The sequence below is a fragment of the Acanthopagrus latus genome, chromosome 2 (genome assembly GCF_904848185.1).
Source record: "Acanthopagrus latus isolate v.2019 chromosome 2, fAcaLat1.1, whole genome shotgun sequence".
NCBI classification, from domain to species: domain Eukaryota; kingdom Metazoa; phylum Chordata; class Actinopteri; order Spariformes; family Sparidae; genus Acanthopagrus; species Acanthopagrus latus.
In genome coordinates this window covers 6,896,210-6,915,346 of record NC_051040.1, presented here as the reverse complement: position 1 = coordinate 6,915,346, position 19,137 = coordinate 6,896,210, and the positions used below count along the sequence as shown (strand labels likewise).

General features: G+C 41.7%; 2 protein-coding genes across 7 annotated transcripts in view; one reads left to right on the top strand and one right to left on the bottom strand.

Moving 5' to 3' along the window:
• nbeab (neurobeachin b) overlaps positions 1-19,137 on the top strand; it is a 221,184-nt gene that overhangs the window by 159,159 nt on the left and 42,888 nt on the right. The window lies entirely within an intron of this gene.
• Positions 159-3,845, bottom strand: mab21l1 (mab-21-like 1). The gene has a single exon (XM_037080135.1). The coding sequence runs from the start codon at positions 2,207-2,209 to the stop codon at positions 1,130-1,132; it is 1,080 nt and encodes a 359-aa protein (XP_036936030.1). The 5' UTR covers positions 2,210-3,845; the 3' UTR covers positions 159-1,129.

The following is a 19,137-nucleotide window of genomic DNA, read 5'->3' as shown; positions in this document are numbered from 1 at the left end:
GTGTCGTGTGTGGGATTATTATTGTCCTTATTAAGAGTCGGCGAAATTAAATGTGTCATATTATTACAGCATGGCGTTAGGCCTACTGTAGAGTCACTACTGTAGAGAAACACATTTAATAAAACCATAAAGGGGACACAAATATAAAACAGCTCGTTTTATTAACTCTTTAAATTAGATCAGAGACAGAAATTAAAAAAATCAGATCACAGATGTTATAATCCAGTGTATTTCAAGTGCATTTTTTTTTCAATTAAACTGTAATATATATATACTATATATGTTATCATTTTCATTTTTTTTTAATCATGTAGGCCTAAGCATGGTAGAGAAAAAACAACAACCCCCCAAAAAATGTTCGAGTACTTTAAATAATAATTCAAGTAAATCGATGGAATGTTTTCAATGTAACAGATGTCGTACGCCTACCATCAAAATGTAAACTTTCAAAAATGAGACAATGTCCATTGAAACAGATGAGTCAGACTACCACGGATGCAAGTATAAATAAAATTAAAAAAAAAAAAAAGTTTTCTACCAGATAAAGAAAAAGTTCAGAAGTAGATTTAAACAGGTGGATCCTATTTACGTGTCACAGAACAACATTCACAATTTCAGACCACTGGAATCACAATCTATGAATGTATTTACAGTATAAAATGTACAGATGTGTGTGTGTGTGTGTGTGTGTGTGTGTGTGTGTTTTAATTATTATTATTTTTTCTCCAAAGTTTGTCACGGGGCTTTATTTTAAAGCATTTAAGAAAAATGTAGGATTTGGACTTTTTTTTGTTTTGAGGGAGAGAGAGAGAAGGAGGCACTGCTGAGGTGCACTCCTGGATTAATGGTTGCCAATAATTTAAATTTTGCTCCTAAATATTGACACCACCAAAAGGTGCACGGGGATGATAGCAAACTAAATTTGTCTGTCATAAAAAAAAAAAAAAATTAAAAAAAAAATCATCTTGAAAACAGGCCAGGCCGAAACAGATTGAACAACAGAAGGACAGTCACGTTTCACAAGACTTTTTGCAAATTGGTTGGCGATATTTTTCTCTGTCCGTTTATGAGCTCGTTAGGCCTCTTTACCACATATTGTTTAAGACGAGGTGAACTGACATGTTTTACCTCAGAGTTTCTCCAAGCTTTTGGGGTTGGTCAGTATTTCTCTCGCCAGTCGCCAAGTCTGTTTGGCTGCGTTCTCTAGAGCAGAGTGAGGTTTTCCTTGAAACAGGTCTAAATTAGGCAGGAAATAATGCGGGCACCTTCTGCACTGCAAACATGAAATGAGCTGCAATAGTATCCCGTTCAGACGGTCGCCGAGGCAGTTCTCATCCCAGTCCGACTCCCTGGGATGCTTCTCACACTCGTAGGAAACCAAAGTTTTCATGTGGTAGTTGTTCAGGGGCTGTCCGGGCAGTTCGAGGTGTCGGTCGCGTAAGGCTTTGAGCACTGACAAGCATTTCTTCCTGCATCCACCCAGCAGCAGCCGGTTCTCGGCCTCGGCGAACTGCAAGACCCAGGCGTCGCTCTCTGCCGAGCTCTGCTTGCCGTTCAGGGAGTAGCACTCTTTGGATAAAAGATTGAACCCTTCCGCTTTGACTTCTGCAACCCGGTTAGGTCCCGGCCAGGGGATGTGGGGGAGAGGCCAGTGCGCAGCGCTGCGTGGCCAGATCCCAGTGCACTTGAACGCCGGCGTGATTTGCACCACATATCTGTCTCTAATGCGCAACTTCACCTCACTCGTGTCAGCGACCATTTTGACAACATCTCTGTAGCTGCATTTATCCACTGCCTGCGCCACCAGTGTCTGAAATCTCGACCGGATCTTGCGCGCCGAGAGGTAACCGGAGGCTGTGATGAATTCAACCCAGAGAGACATGCTTCTCTTGCGGCCGTCGCTGAGCTTGAGCACGGCGCAGCCCGGGAGAGAGCCGTCATCCACAAAGTTGAATACTCCCATCTGATTCAGATAGAGCACGACCTCGAACTCGGTGGGCGAAATAACCTCCAGTCCCTCGAAACGATTATCCATCTCGCTGAGAGAGCTGATGAAGCGGGGCTCCTGCACCTCGACCTCCTTCAGGACATCCGATACCACCTTGCACACCTCCCGGATGGTCTTGGAGATGGCGGCTTTTCGAGACTGACATTTCTCGTTGTAGTATTTGTTGAGGTGATACACCAATTTCGCCTGGGCGGCTATCATATTAGGGCAGAGATCCGGGTTATACACCGGAGTCTCGCAGTAAGCCGAGGGATCCAACGCGGCTGTTTGTACGGGAGCCAATTTTAGAGAAGAAAGAAAGCTATTTAAAAAGAAAAAAAAATGTCTATTTATAAGACAACTACTCAAAACTGTGCTCAGAGCACATGCGTAATAATCAGATCATAACATTCACAGCTGTGGTACCGTAAACTGCATTGAAGCGAAGTCCTCCGATTTATCAGGCTGACCTGATTAAAAGTCCATTTCAACCTTGTGAGGTTCAGTAGCTGGGAGGGAAAAAAGCCTTTTTGCCTTTTTCTCTGATCACCGTGCCAGTTAGGAGTCCGCGTAATTGCGCAGAAGTGGAGTGTGCCCTCCTGACGCAGACGCCCGGTGTTGCTGTGTTTTACAACAGGGAGACACACACACTCTTTATTATAAGGGAGGAGTTGAGACCAAGATGTCCAATCGCTGTCGGATGCGTCACCGCTTCCCAGTTTATCGAAAACAAATTCATCCCCGGGTGTTATATACAAGTAAAAAGTACAGGTAGTTGTAGTATATCGAGGAGCGGAAGTACACCTACGCATTTGGAGAGAAGAAAAAAACAAACATTTTCGCTGCGTTACCTTGTTTTTTTTTTGTTTGTTTTTTGTTTTTTTTTCCTTTGCTTGGACTCTGCTGCTTTTCAGTCAGCTATATTGAATCATATATGAAACAGTAGGTGGATTCAGAATTGTTAAGGTGGGCTCGTTATGCTCTCGGATAATAAAACATTTAAATTTACTTTATTATTTAAATCTTTTTTTTCCCTCCGGTGGACCGGATCTTATTTCTTCTCCGTCTCGGCTCATCATCAGATGAATTGAAATCATTTCGGGAGCTTTTCTGACGCAAAATATAATTATATTCTATAAATGTGTTTTTGCTTATTTTGAAGCCACACATTAATAAAATTATCACGAATTAGTGTATTATCTCCCCGCGTTAGTTGAATTCATTGAAGAGTCTTATTTATGAAAGGTGCGAAAGTTATGGTGCTTTTTAAACTTAACATTGTGATTATATATGACACATTTATTATCGTGTCTGGGATCCATACGCGACTTTAATATCTCGAGCTTGATCGAGAAGGCGTATTTGTTTTTGCTCTCTTACTGTGCGGGGACTGCCTGCTGCGCTGCGTGTCTGCTCCAAGCGCCTGTATAGTCACGACAGTTTAATTCCTTTATATTTACAGAAATAAAAGATACATTTCTCTCTTACATAACTGAGAAATGAAATGTATGTGAACCATTTTATTAAACTAGATATTGCAGTGTTTTGTTGTTTATTCATCTTCCAACTGAAGGGGGTGTTTAAAAAGTGGGTGCTTTCATAGACATTAGTTTTTATTTTTAATGCTTGTAATATTGAAATTATTATTGTTTTTTGTTTGTTTTTTTAAATATCTGTCATTATTTGATGAAAAACAATAATATACATTGACATTCTACAATCTGTTATTTCTGGTAGGCTGATAATAAATATGTATTTTATTCAACAACAAAACAACACAATAGCGTAATAAAAACATTCAAAAGTTTATGAAAAAAAGAAAACTTGATTTAAAAAAAAAGCTGAATTGCTAATAATTCTAACAATTGCAGCTGAACATTTTAATGAAAGTGCCATGATGTGTAGTGTGTTGTTTTAGCTACGATGGTCTGATTCACAAATAAAAAAAGGTCTTGCAGCCACACTGAACCCGCTCTGGCTCTCATCATTGCACTCGCACCCCATCTCACAAGGTACAGTGCATCCTTTGAAGAGCACTTCAAAAAGATGATGCTGCACAGATCAGATAAGGAACACAAAGGCATTTACACTCATCTCTGCTCCAGTCAGAGCTGCATAACACTAGACATTATGAGGGCAAACGGCCACACGTCAGCTCTGACTCGCGCTACACGGATGCGGCTGAGCGGGAGGTGGCGTGCGCGGGAAGGACCCTGATAGATAGGTGACTCCCATTATCATCACAGCCTGTCATGGACTCACTGCCAGTACCTCCTCAGCAAACCCCAGTGATAATTTCACACTGTTACCAGGCAGAAATTATGGAAGTGTAGCTTTTTTATTTTTTTTTTTTAATAATTGTTATCTGACTGTATAATTCTGAAATTAAAAAATAAGATAAGGTCCTTTCTATTCACTTTGCTTTTAGGTCTGATTAAATTCACAACAAAAATGTATATTCTGGCTGACATATTTCTGGAGGATATGGAGGACATTATGGAAGGTTTTCATGTGGTGAGAGGTAGCTAAAAGCCTCTTCCCCTCTCCAGCTTTGATAGTCTTTTCCCTCACTCTCTCCCACTGTCTGTGGCCCAGCAGGTACTTGCCTTTTATTGAAACCAGACTGCCCTGAGTTTCCAGGCCATCTTGCTCCAAGTCAGATACCTCAGAATCCAGTTGCACCTCTTGAGTTTGTGTTCCAGCCTTTGGTCGTCCGTATGCGTGATAGAAGGGGGGATTTTCATTGAGATTATCACCTCTTAATCTAAAGCATGTGGCTGCACAGATCTCACAGTAACTCAACCTGCTCCGCAGTCCCAAGACTCCAGCAGTTGTCAGGTCTAGCCTAAGACAATCCAATCTTCTTATCCATATCTTTACCATTACAACATTGCAAGCTTTGTTGCTTCATTCGTCGTCCCGCTAGGCTATTGGAGGCCCTCTACCAGTGTGATATATGGGTCTGTGAGTCGAGCAAAGGCCTATTTCTGACCCAGCAAAATGCATGCACGATAGTGTAAATCAATACAATGACTTCTCCTTCCCCTAATTTTGCACGAACATGTGACCCTGTTTTGAAGGCCTCTTTGTTTCCACAGCATGCCTCTACACTTATTCATTTTTCCTCCTCCATTTTTTGTTTTTTCCTTTCTTCTCGTAAGACTGATCGTCCTGTTAACATGGCCGGGCATAAGGTCAATGGTGCTTGTCTGATGACTGAAATTGCCCTTTGATGACACCACTCATGCTCTGAGTGACTTTAGATGATACTCTTACTGATTCTAGCAGGAATCGTTAAATGCATGTTGCTTTATTTCATCCTCGAGGCTGTATGCAGTATTTACACCCATAGATTAATAATGCATACACATTAAACTAATGTATATGTGTTCATATACAAACGAGCATAATCTGTGTGAAAACAAGATTATTTTTATTGTATGTACAAGAGAGTTTGTAGCCTCAAGCAATTAATACGAATATGATCGTATTTTGAAAAAGTGAGTCTCCCGAGGGGGAAATGAAAACACCATGCTCCACAACGTTAATTGTCTGACTTGACTGAAACTATTCATGCAAATTTCACTTTTATGTATTACCTCATCACGACTATTAACAATGATATGCCAATGATGGTATACAAGTATAGCATTTAGCTGATTTTAAGCTGGATCAAGAGCATTATAACCCGCAATCTCCTGACTGGAATCATAATTATGGATGACATTTTATTATTTTGATAATCCTATTAAGGACAAGAACAAATAGGTCTGCCATGTGCGTTTTCATTAATTTTCTGGGGTCATTTAGTTTTGTAAAAGAGAATCTGAAGCCATTTCCCATATAAAGGGAGTTTCCCAGCTAGCTTCCAACCTAATATGCAGATTAGTCAAAATGGACTTAATAGGATGACATATTTATATATAAATCAGATTAAAAGCAGTGACACTTCTGAGAACTGACATCAACACTGGCACTCAAACTGTGAGACATAATGTATCTCATCTCATGGGATAGCCACTCACGTTGACACATTTTCTATAATTTTATTTGTCACAAAATGAAATTGTCATTGGGATTTTTAATAACGGAACATTATTATTCCAAGCAATATGGTGTCTCTGTAGGAGGCCAGTTAATTTTTGGGCCCGGAGCTGCACCAAGGACCCCCTTTGGATTGTGTCCATTCATTTGTTTAATTCTCTGCTGTGTGTTAGCAGCCTCCAATGGAGAAGTCATGAAGCTGGACCACATAGCCAGAGGCTCTTAGAGACCCAAGATCAATTCAACAGGCGCTGTTCACTATGACCCACATCCATAATATTCACACATGGAAAACACCAAACTTATGAACACGCCAAAAATTCTGACAAAACAGAAAGGTGGCGAAAATTGTAAATTATGAATCTTAATTGATTGTCTCAGCTTCATCTGGCCCTTCACCCCCTCCCCTCTGCAATATGGTACGCTTGTCAGGCTTTGTGATAAATTACATGCATGTATTTGCATGAATTTAGCACAAATACAATTCAGTTCTGTTTATCGAAGTACCAGTCCAGAAAATGTCTGGTTTGTTTCACAAAAGAAAAAAAACAGCAGTACATTGTGTTTTGTGCACTTTCTCTCCTGCACAGGTTGTACAGTTGAGTTCAGTGAAAGTGCTGGTGCTGTGTTTTCCACTCGTTTTATTAGCACACAGTTTACCATTATATCCTGTTGTACATGACAATGCTAAATATTGGGATTGTTGGAGCTGATTTATTATTACTTTATTCAGTGTGTATTTTCCTGCTGTTTTCTGCAAACTGGTAGGGCTCTGATTCTTCTAAAATAATTCACTAGTAGTTTATTTATTAACAGGCAGTTATTTTTTTATTGTCTTTTATTTAACAAAGAATATTCCTGACTTCGATCTTATCTGTTGTAAAAGGCAACCATTCAGCAGCAGCAGCAGCAGCAGTAGTGTGATTAATCTTCATGCTTGCGAGATGTCTTCCATCTAAGGGTGGGCGCTGTAATCATCTGCCCACTGACCCCATGATGCTCATCTACAGTCCTCCCTGCAGCCCCTCTGTCTGATAAGTAATTTCAAATTTCAGATTAACTGAACACACTTCTCTCCCACATGTCATGTGATCTAGGAGTAGGAGTAAACCTCACAAAACAAAAGAAAATGGAAGCGTTGGTGGCATATTGTAGGTGTGGGGCTGTTGGTAATCAAATGCTGCTGGTGAGGCCTGTGATGAAATTAGGCAATGTTGCCTAAATAAGGGATGAAGGGTTCATAATTGCCAGTCCTAGAGATCTGAGGTGCCGGGTGCCAACTGTCAGAGCAAGGCTAATGATGACAAATGTCTCTCTATGCAGATTGCTGCAGCAGCAGCTCGGGTGTGCAGCTGAGGAGGAACAAGAAAAGAAAAATACACAGGGCCTAATAAGAGAGAGATTGTTTGCACATATTTAGTGACCTAGATGGAAACAAACCTCTTTAACTGATGGACTACCCTTGGATGTACTCAAGCTTGATGCCATTTACAGCTACCATAAAATGGAGGAGTCCCCTGCAGTACCTGTGACCGATCTTTAATAGTCATTAATCTGCATGACTACGAGGAATCACTGCGATCGGCTGCTTCACAGATACAGAGAACGAAAAATAGAAACTACAATTAACTCACAGATGCGTGCAGGCTTGTCAAGATGATTTAACAATGAAGATTTGTTATGTTGGAAAAGTTAGCTCTATATTTAGCCAAACAATCCATCAACTCTGGAGGAGGGGACATGTAAGCATGGATCAGCAATGTCCCTGTGTGTAGTTTTCCTCATTAGCTTTCCAAAGTTGATGTTTGGTCATTATTGTGCAAGATGGCAAAGTGTTGTAAAAAGAGAAGTGGCTTGTTACTCTGCAGTGCGTGTGCAAAATAACAGGCTGTTTTTGGTTAACATAGCTAAAATGCTGTTGGTTAACATGGTTTAAAAAAAAAAAAAGTTTTGTGTCCTAAAAGTGTGCGTGATTTTAACCATCTTTTGTAGCAGGGAGCCATAAATCTGATTTCACTTACTGTGACGTAAGGCTCACGCTAATAAAAGAGCAAACCCGGAGTGTTGCATGGCCAGATTTCCCCAATTTGTTGCATGAATGGCTTTTGAAAGGGGTCCCTCTTTGTACAAAGGGAGTCTCGTCTTTGTTTGGTTTCGCCCCATCTGTGTCATCTGGTGGTCTGTGCAAGAGGGTGGTGTCTCGGGGTGCTCCCCAGCGGCGATGCCAGTTGTTTTATGGACTCGGTGGAGTGGTGCTGGGAGTTCATAAGTTGGCTGCCCCATTGTGTGCTGAGCCCAGCTGACACGTGTGAATTGACTCCAGCATATTGACAGATCATTTCCATTAATGAATCGGTGGAGTCTGCCTTGTTTCACTCTGTGATTTATGCCCTTGCTTCATCATCCTCAGAGCTCAGGGTTAACTAACAGCACCCTGAATGACTCAACCACAATGTGCTGGATGAAGGGAGTTTGCTTTGTTCAGTACTTTTATGAAAACATTTTGAATGATATTTTTAACATTTTCTATCTTATATTTCAAGATAAATCAAGTAAGTCATATATATAACCACAAATAAAAAGTTTTTCTCAGAGTGTTTAACGGTTTGTGCCGCATCATTCAGATCATTAGATTCTCTTAGAATAATGTTAATGTTTTATATCTGACATTTAAAATGACCATAAAAGCAACTTGATTGAAGTGTGAATTAATTATTATTATTAAAGTTTTTCAGGGCTGCAACTAACAATTATTTTGATTATCGATTCATCCATCGATCATTCTCTTGATTAATCGGTCAGTTGTTTGGTCTTCAAATTTTAGAAAATGGTGCAAAATGCTGATAGCTGTTATCCAAAGCCCAAGATGACATCCTGAAATGTCTTGTTTTGTCCCTCACCTAAAGATATTTACTTTACTGTCATAGAGGAGTAAAGAAGCCACAAAATATCTGCATTTGAGACACTTTTTAGAAAGTGAACATTTTGAAAATAACTCAAGATGATGAATTGATCATCAAATAGTTGCCAATTCATTTAGTGGCAGACAACGAATGGATTAATCAACTAATCCGATTTCTTATTGTTGTAAATTATTTTTAAAACACATTTCTGCACATTAAATCTGTCTACAAGGAATAGCTGGATGATGTGCAGTCTGTTATTATCAAGCCCTGCCAGACAACTAAGTTAACATTTATCAAAGAAGCGTTTTGTGTGGGGATGGGAGGCCTGTTTTCCTGATTTGCTTTTGTTTGTAACCGCTGGTGTCTCTTGAGCTCAGGCCCTGATCCTCCATGGCGTCCATCCAGGTTGTTCAAAGCAACAGCCACACAGTGCTGATAGCGCTGGCCTCAGCCTGCCCTGTCACCCCCACCACTGCTGCCACATGGAAGGCACATTTGCTCGCCACCATTTTATGCCGCTGTCACCCTCCCTTCAAGAGCGAGGGGAAAGAGGGGAGGTGAAAAGGAAAGGAGGGAAAGAGGGAGGCTCACCCTGAGCGGATGCTAGACAAAGATGGCAGCAGAGACATTTTGTCTACTTTCATTAGTTCTGGTTGTGGTGAGCTGTGCTGAATATTAGCCTGTTACTGGCAAAGCCACACATTGTGGAGTGCAGACGGAGAGCATGTCAGAATCAAATCTACCCCACCTCATTTCCATCTTCCTCACTGAAAAAGTGGGACATATGGAGCAGGATGCCAATTGCTTATTTTATATGGTAATTAACATCCTTCAAACCGTGTTATATGGTAGGTGTGTCTCAACCGTGACAAAGTTTATCTCACAAATTTACATATATTTTCCCAGTAAGGGGCGATATTTTAGGATCCTAACAGACTACAAAGGCTTGTGTGCTATATGTTACTGGGAAACGAATGAACTTTGCTGGCCTTCACTCGTAGTTTCACTGTATTAGTTTTGTTGTGACAGTGTCACATTCAGCTAAACTCAGAACCATCCTAAACCAGTGCTGTCATTTCCTTGAGTATCTACTATCTGGTATCTGTCAGCTTAAATTGGGACCCTACCTCAACCCACACACACACACACACACACACACACACACACACACACACACACACACACACACACACACACACTGTGACTGAGTGAGTGAGGGACAGTTGGGTATGTGATATTCTTGTGATGAACTCGATTGTTAAATTGCTGTTTGTGATCAGCGTGACACAATCACCCAAAAATCCTTCTCTGGCAAAACACAGATGCTTCTGATTCTTTTGTTTACCTAAATAACGACATTTGTGCAGCGAGTCCCTGATTGGTGCTAACCCTTTTGTGTGTGTGTGTGTGGAGATGTACTGTATCTGAATGTTGTTTTGTCCTGCTGGGCTTTCATCTGTTGGACTCATTATAGCAGTCATCTCACTGGGCACCAGTGGAGAAGCTCAGGAGACGGGCTCCCCATGAAAGAGTCATGATGGATGAAGAAGTGCTGATGTGCTGGTTCCTGCCTCCAGGCTTTCACCTGCTCAGGAACAGCCCCAAGGCAAAAAAGAACCAGGCCATCAATGAAAGGCTGAGGAGCTAAACTCAGACTTTCCCAGTGTTGCACACTGTGAACTGAGGGCTCGGGTTTGTTGGAAAAAGTTAATTTTTAGAATCTCTCTCTAATGATAAAAAAACAAGTCAAAAGGTGGATGAAAGACTTGAAAAAGATGGATAAAGTTGTGCCGTTCTACCTTGTTAAATTTCAAACGATTTTATTAGAGTGTCAGTGCCGTGGCCTTGGCAGGGCTCGGGAGGTGTCTGAGCAGGGAGTGCGGCAGCAGGGCGAGAGCATGTCGGCTGTTGACACCATCTAACGAAGGGAGGATTAGGAGTTTACAGAGGCAGTAATATGATAGGTCAAAAAGAGGAGGCACTCCTCCGCAGCACTTGGCTCTGTAATGAATGATTGACTGGAAAAGGAGAAGCTGCCACTCGCTGGCTGAGTGCTCATCTTGACGCCTGCCGCACCGCTCCACGGCTCCCCTTGATCACGTTTCGCTGCTCCCTTCTCATCTAAGGCACCAGTCTGCAGGGAAAAGCTGCTTTTCCCTCTTATTTTTCTCCCTAATTTACACATTTAAGACATTTTTGTTTGCTTATTTGCAATTCCCTTTTTTTGTCAGTGAGCCTCTCTCTATCAGTCCTACTCCCAGCTCTGAAACCAGCCCCCCACCGCACACACACACACACACACACACACACACACACACACTCCCTCACTTACAACCTTCCCTTTCTCTTCTGTTTGCCTCGAGGCAATGAACTAATTTCAGGTTCCATAATTGCAGTGTGTTGTACACCTGTCTGCTATTAATTCTCCCCTGTCTCTCATTCTCTTTCTTAATGAGATATTATTGTAATTATTGTCATTACGCTATTTTTTGTAATGAACTTGATTGATGTTGTTGTTATGGCACTATTTATTCTCTATAATTACTGTGAATGTGTTGAAAATTCGTGCAGGCATTGATAGTCTGAGACTCTGGTTATGAGTGAACTCAGTCAGTCATTCACTCATCAGCTGACCTCAGAGTTCCCGCTTAGTGCCGAGTTTGTCTTGGATATGGAGAAGAGAGCTGAGCAGCCTGGTCACCGCTGAATAGGGCCCTGCTTGTAGCCATTTTAAGACCATTACAACAGTGAAAGGCTACACAATGGCCAGCGCTGGGCTTTGTTTCAGCCTGTCACTTGCACCCTGTGAAAATCAAATAGTGCTTTGCCTTAAAAGAAAAGGTGAAAAAGGTTTTGCCCATACTCCCATTTTTGGAAAATCTGGTTGTGTTTTGAAAAGAAAAAAAGTTTTCAGTGACTTGATTTTGAATGTTATTGTTGAGGAGGCAAACTACTGGAAGGAATGCTAAAGAAAATCTCCGCTGAATGAACTATGTTGAATTTTTTTTTCTTAGCAGCTCTCAATCCAATTAGGAGTTTAATAAGGGTCATGCATAGGGACTTCACGCTGCAGGTCGGGTTCTTTTGGGTGCTTTTGGGGAGTAGGATGGGGCTGAAGTTGGATACGGCCTGACTGAAGGCTGGCTCTTTAATGTGAAGCGAGGGGTCTTGTGCCCTGGTGAGTCATTGAAACTGTCTGGGGAGCACTGATGAGCCTCTCTGTTATTTGTGAAGGCGAGGTCGGCCGATAATCTGACACTGTGGTTAGATTGGTTTCTCAGGTGGTACCAATTACCTGATCTCTCACAAGCCTTTGCTTCCCCCCCTCACCTGCTCCTCTCAGCTCCTGTTTCATTTCTTAAAGATTTATTTCTATAAAAACATATTTTTACTGATCAAGGCAACATGATGCACTCTCAATTGCAGATGTTGTATCGTACAAGTTTTGTGTCTTACCAGGAAAGCTATAGTCCTTCTTGAATACGGGAATTTGAGTAAAGGCTATATGGGTCTTTAAAGAGGCCTTAGTTGATCTTTAATCTCCCCGTATAAGAGGGAAAGTGGGTAGGAGGGCCCTAGAAGTGGACACGTCCAGCCTTTGTGGGTTCGTTCACATGCTGGGGAGCTTTGAGTGTCTGACAGCCGTTTAACTCCACACGACCTGGTTCTCAAGTGCCATCGTTTGGGCGCTCTTGAATTCTGTTAGGAGCCATAATTACAATTCATGCACTCCCTGTGCTTCTTTGAAGAGGCATTGAGAGAGCAAAGAGGGGTGCGGAGAGCCTGAGAGAGCCCCAGCAATACTGGCCCTTCATCAGTGTGGAAACACTCACAGCGGCTTTCACTAAACCGCCTGAATACTGTGGCCAGCATCATCAAACTAAGCGTCAACAGAGTTTTATGTGATACAAAGATCCACAAAATGCTAATAAAAATCTTGGGTTATAGAATGGTGTAAAACGTGTATACAATCACTTTCTTCTTTCTGTCGCGCATGTGGAAATCTACATTTTACACGACACATTTTATAAAACTGCCCTTCTTTCAAGTATGCAAACAACTTGTGAGTTGAAGTGCGAGTGAAGTGAAGCACATTCTATGACTTTCAAAGGGAAAGAGGAGAAAGGGTGAGCATAATGCCTAATAGGTGCTTTAGTAATTTCTGAGTTTTCATAGCTTAATCCGTTCTGAAAAGCTCAGGAGAAGAAAGGCTGCAAATGGCCCTCAGTATTAATTTGATGTGACTTCTGTACAATAAGGGCTGTGGATCCCAGAAGCCCATTTTCAAGCTTACCTTCTTTCATCATCCTCAGCCCTTGGAACTTTTGCCTAAATGTTTCATGAAACCAAGGCTGTAAGCCTCTTTGGTATTCTGTCTTTATAACGCCTGGTTTAAGACTATTATTACACCATGTTCAAGGCAGAGGAGCACATACAAACAGTGAAGCTGCCTCTCCATTGTGTGAAACTCAAATTGATTTGGTACAATTGGGAGAGCACTTGTATTAAAACACACATATTCTATGGCTCATTTCCCCCCTTTCATTGTAGAGTTTTGCAAATGCAAATGAGGGTTATTTTCCCTCCCTCTTTCTTACAAATGCCTTTTCTTTCTGTGTTTCTGAGTGTATCTACTCATTTTTAAAGCAGATCAAATGATGTTTTTCTTAATTATTTGTATTAATCATATGTTTCAACACATCATTTCCTCAGATAAACAATTGTGTGACCAAACCACACATTAAGAAACAGCGCCTCATTACTCAGATTTCATCCTGATATTTTGCTAAGATAAAACTCAAATTAAAATGAAATTTTGCACTGCTGTCGCCAGCATGCAGAAAACCTCCTGAGTTCAACTATCTCCATCCCCACATGTGAAAAACAGTTTTGTGAACCCTGCTACCTCTGTGAGATTCTTAAAAGGCATTATTTTGTTTTTCTTTTTCTGCAGAGAGATGAAGCAGGCAAAGGATTCACTTTGTTATCAAAGAATCCTGTGATGATGTGCCTCAGGAAAGTGCAGCCTGTATCTCACAGCTTTCTCTGCTGTGGAAAACAACACACTCTCGCCCATTATAAGAATAACGTCAGGGATATAGACACATGCTCATTGTTTTTTAAATTTTAAGAAACAAAGAGTCTTCTTTCTCTCTTGTGTATATTTTGTTTGTACCAAAAAGGGGGGAACGAGCAAGGAACACACTGGGTGGGTCAGTGACCCTGGAGAAAACAGCTTGCATTAATATGGTCTAATCCAATGTAATTAGTCAAATTACAGCACGCCAAGCAGCTTGTCAAGGGCTGTCGGCTTTGGCAGGCACACAAGATAGCCTGGAGTCCCCCTGGACAGCAGAGAGACCTCAAAAGCTCTGTAAAGCTGCCCTTCTGCACCTACTTTTAGTCCTTTCTGTCCATTTGTCTGGTGTCCTCCATCTTTTCTTTCCTGACCAAAAAGAAAAAGAAAAAATGGGGAGGGCTCTTGCAGCTACACTACAATGTTTTCACCTTTTCTGAGATGTCTCCCATACCCCCAGGCTGCAAAGCTTGGCGTTCTGCCTGCCTGCTAAGGTGGATCAAAATGATATGAGGATTCATAGCACGGGCTACAGAAAGTCAGAGTAATTATATCAGCGCGGCACTCCTCCTACGTGATTTCATGAGAGAGAGTCAGACGCACACTAACTAGTGCCGCTAAGAACCACAGACGCGGTTAAGACACTTCCTCGTGTCGTAGGATTAGCATTGGTAAAAAGATTTAAACTATATAATTACATGAGGATAAAGTACAAATTATCTAGTGCACTCAACAGCCAGATTATCATCCCCTGCAAGCCCCGTTCAGCCCCAAGGGGTGAGCCTGGATGACAAAAGGCCCTCATTTGCATAAATTTACAAGCGCTCTCGTTCAGGGAAGCCGATAAGAACCTGTTCCACCTTTGCTTTGGCCCTGAATGGCTTGTTGTGCTTTTGGCAATGACAGATAAGTCAGGGTAATTCCACTTTATGCCTGGAAAAATGATGCTCCAGATTCTGGCTGCATCCCGAAGGTGTCACCCACGATAATCCTCAAAGAGCGTCCGGCAGAAAGGGGGCTGTGTGTTTTCCAGATGATATACTGCGAATGACAGAAAGAATTATACGAAGGAGGACAAATCTGTAACATATTATTAAGCAATTCCCAGTGAATAACAGGGATAAAAGGATAATGGATGAGGGTGTCGTTATTACCTTGGTGCTGAGGGAAGCGCCAAAGCAAAGGTAGAGAGACAAGATTAATTGAGGACGAGTGAGGCGCTCATTGCTCATCAGGCCCTCTCGTCTAACCACTTGCTCTTTCTGTCCCTCTCCTCCTCTATCTCTCCGCCTCTCCATCCTTGTCTTGTTCTTTCTCTTCCTCTCTGTCTTGCTCTGAGCCCCTATCCCTCCCACACACCACTGAAAAAAAAAAAAAAAAACATAGAAAAAGAAAAGTTGGATTTAAAGCGATCAGCTTGGCACTCTTGGTGGCAGCCAGAGGAAGCTGGTACCCAGGCCAGGAAGATTTCAGTCATCTTAAGGCTGACAAGTTGCTGAAAAAGTCCCATTAGGAAAAGCTTGTTGAAAAGACCCCATACCAAATGACTGCATCCCTTTTCTCAAGCTCCTTAGTGAAGGCATCCTCAAGCTGTTTATCTGGGTGATGTGCTCACTAAGTGCTCGTGTGTGTGTGTGTGTGTGTGTGTGTGTGTGTGTGTGTGTGTGTGTGTGTGTGTGTGTGTGTGTGTGTGTGTGCATGTGGCTGTGGGTGGGTCAGCGCTGGAGTATGTTCGTACATAACTTTAAAGGTCTGCTGTCTCACTTTGTTCATTTGTTTGCTCGATATGAATTTGTAATTTTACTCAAGAAAATAGTTTGTTTCATTTGGTCTCCTCCTGCTATAACTTCCGGGGGAAACGCAGATGATATGTCAGAGATTGAGGAAGTAAGTCAGCGAATGTGCCTAAACAAAACATGAATAAAACTTTAAAACATTACCTCTTCTGTGAATATTTGTGCCTGAGGCAGAATTTCATCTGCAGTGGTGGTTGCTTAAAAATGAGGACAACAGCTCAAATGATTCCGCTGTACATCACTTCATCATCAAACCATGCTTGTTTCAGTGTTTCGATTCTGTTAGCTGTAGGCTACATGTGGGCTAGCCCAGGTGTATGAACTTTACAGCAGCGCCTAAACAGAAAAATAGTATTAAAATGGGCTGCTTCTTTTTTACACTCATTTCCAAAGCGAATTCACATACTGTTCAGATTAAGATACTTCATTTGATGACACTGGTTGTGTCCATGGGGCCGCTAGAATCAACCAAAAATTAAAGTTCCTTGTACCTACTTTAATAATGGGATGGGAGCATGGTTTATTTTTTATACTCTCTTTTTCTTTTCCTAGTAAAAGGTCACAGCATATTGTGGACTGTTCCTGTGAAGGGTTAAGATGTGAACATGCTCTTATTATCAACACAGACATCCAACTACATGCAGCATCTTAAAGAAGTTGTCTGCACGAGCAATGTGCACTAACAAAAAAAAATATATAAGTGCTTTTATCATCATCACATATTGATCATTAGACATCATTGTTCAATATGCATTTTCCAACTGGCCTAGTACATTCACCACGCTGTGGGTATCGGTGAGGTAGTGAAAAGAAATACATTACATTTTGATTGTTTCTCCCACTCAGAAGCCTCCTGCGGGCATCATATGGCTGGATGCCAGAATTTGTATCATCGCTTTGGACGACCGAAATTCTGAGAAACTGTGTGGATTTTTTTTTTCATTGCATTTCTTGAGGCTTTATATTTTAACATAGGCAGATAAAGGATGTCTAAAGAGCCTTGACTCTTTAAGAAGAAATTGCATACCAGGAAGAAGGCTCCTCCCACCTGTCCTACCATGGAAGTGTTGCCGACAGCGCTGTGGGGCTTGCTAATGTGCGTGAAATACCATCCCTGACGTAAATGTTATTGACAAACTTGGCTGGACATTTGGGGCAGTGAACTGCCAACATATTTAATGCATATTCATCTCCTTTATCCCACTGGTCTTGCCAGAGCACCCAAGCTGTGTCATCTTTCCACACTCCAGCTACCACCCAAATGTATAGTGACACTGATTATGCAAATCTGTATCTTGTTTTCCCCCCAATACCTGCATTAGGAGCCTGCTACTTTATTGAAGCTGAGATATCGGTCTCACAGCGAGGAACCAAGTTGCATGCCGTTTTTTTTTTTTTTTTTTTATAATCTGGTGGAATCTTTTACATTTTTGTATTCCACACTTCATAACATATGTCACATTAAGGGTGGGATCAGATGAGAAACATCCTTTGAGGCTCAGGCATATGTTATAAATCTGTACAGGATGGAAAAGGGATTAAATAAAAGTGTGGATTTGGGCACATCATGGTCAGACGACTTATATTTCTGACTTAAAGTTACCGTAAGTTTAATTTCACAGTGTGTAGAACACCTGAGTCATTTGTGTAAATAAGAACATGCAGACACAGTTTATTCCTTCTTTCTATTTAAAGGTCTCATGTAAATTGCAAAAAGATAAACTTCACTAGTTGTATTTATTCATGCAGGTAGTTTTGGTTTAAATGGTCATTGAAAAATGTATATTTACATATATGTATATATATTATATCATATTTGTCCATGTTATCATGAAGAATCACTGTTTTTGAAATTCACTTTTGAATAAAAAAAGTATTTTAATTTTTCTGTGAGCACAAATGAACAAATATGTATAATCCCATAATTCTGTTTTATTTTTAAACATTTCTAAATATAATTTTTTTTAAGGCTACCACATGATCTGTGGTGGGCGATGCTCTCCCGCTTAGCTGAGTGTTGCTCTCTGCTCTCGCTGCTACCAGCCTTTATGCTTTCTTCTTTTTGCCTTCACCGACTGCTCAACCTCTTCACAGATTTGGCCCATATTGCCCGGGGTCAGCCATTGAATACAGTATACACAGTGTGTGCTGATCCTCCAAATTGCCATGTGTGAAATCCATCCCACTCGCTCCTGGGGGACTAGTCATATCACTCAAAATGAAACTGCCTCTCGTATCCTCCCCTTATTCTTCCACTTTGCCGTTCTCTCCGGCCGCCTGGGACCATGCAGTGGTTAGGCTTTATGGCGGAAGCCTATTAGACAAATCTTAGAAGAATGCAGCCACGGAGGTGCTGTGATACCAGGTTGTCAGAGTGCTCCACAGTCTCATATAAATATATCAGTCATGCTGGCTTGGAGGTCTCACTGAATTATATTATTTTCCTTTTTTTTGTATAAATGCAGAGGAGGGGGATTGTAGTGTTCCATATGGGAGAAAACTGCATCAGGTTTTAGAGAAAAATGCTTCGTTAGATTTATTAATAACATCTGTCAAAGTGTCTCCGCCAATGTGGGGTTAAAGCCATTGGGAAGTCAGATATGATTAGAATCTATTTCCATGCATGAAGTGGCTTCCTATCGTTTTAAAGTATGATGTGCTCTATTTGAGCATCTGCACGTTATTATATATGAGTTTCAGCCTAAACACTGATGTCACCTGTGCCTCTCCTCATCTCATCTGTCACAACATTTTTTCTGTTTTCCACCTGTGATGTTCTACAGGCAGAATGCAGCCTGCCCTCTGTCAAATCAGGGAGAGAAGAGAAGGGGAATAAAGGAGAGAGAGGACAGAGACGTTAAATTGCATTATGGTTGTTACGCTGTGGAGATGTATCTCCCTGCAGCTGGCAGAGCAGCGCATGCGCCTGTGGCTCCTAATGAGCCTGCATGGAGGGACCTGTGTGGAAACAAAAGGCTGTGCTTGTCGGCCATACCAGACCCCTCCGCCCGTCCCCTCACTGCTCCCCCAACCCAGAGCGTGACAGACCAAGAGCAGAGCGCCGGTCCCTTCCTGGTGGCGTGATTAGATTGGGGCCGAAGTCTCCAGCTGGCAGGCCTGTCTGTGACTGGAGGCGGCGGTCCCCAGCGCTTGTCACTGGCTGACACCTCTGACAGGCAGGGGACAGCTTCAGCAGACAGGTTCATTAAATGGCATTTTTTACAGCTGGGCCTCCAAAAATGAGGGCTGGGCTTTGTCAAATCTCCAAGTCTACAGGGGCCCCTGCGTGTTGGTTTTAGACCAAAGCTTTGTTGTTATGACAAATTT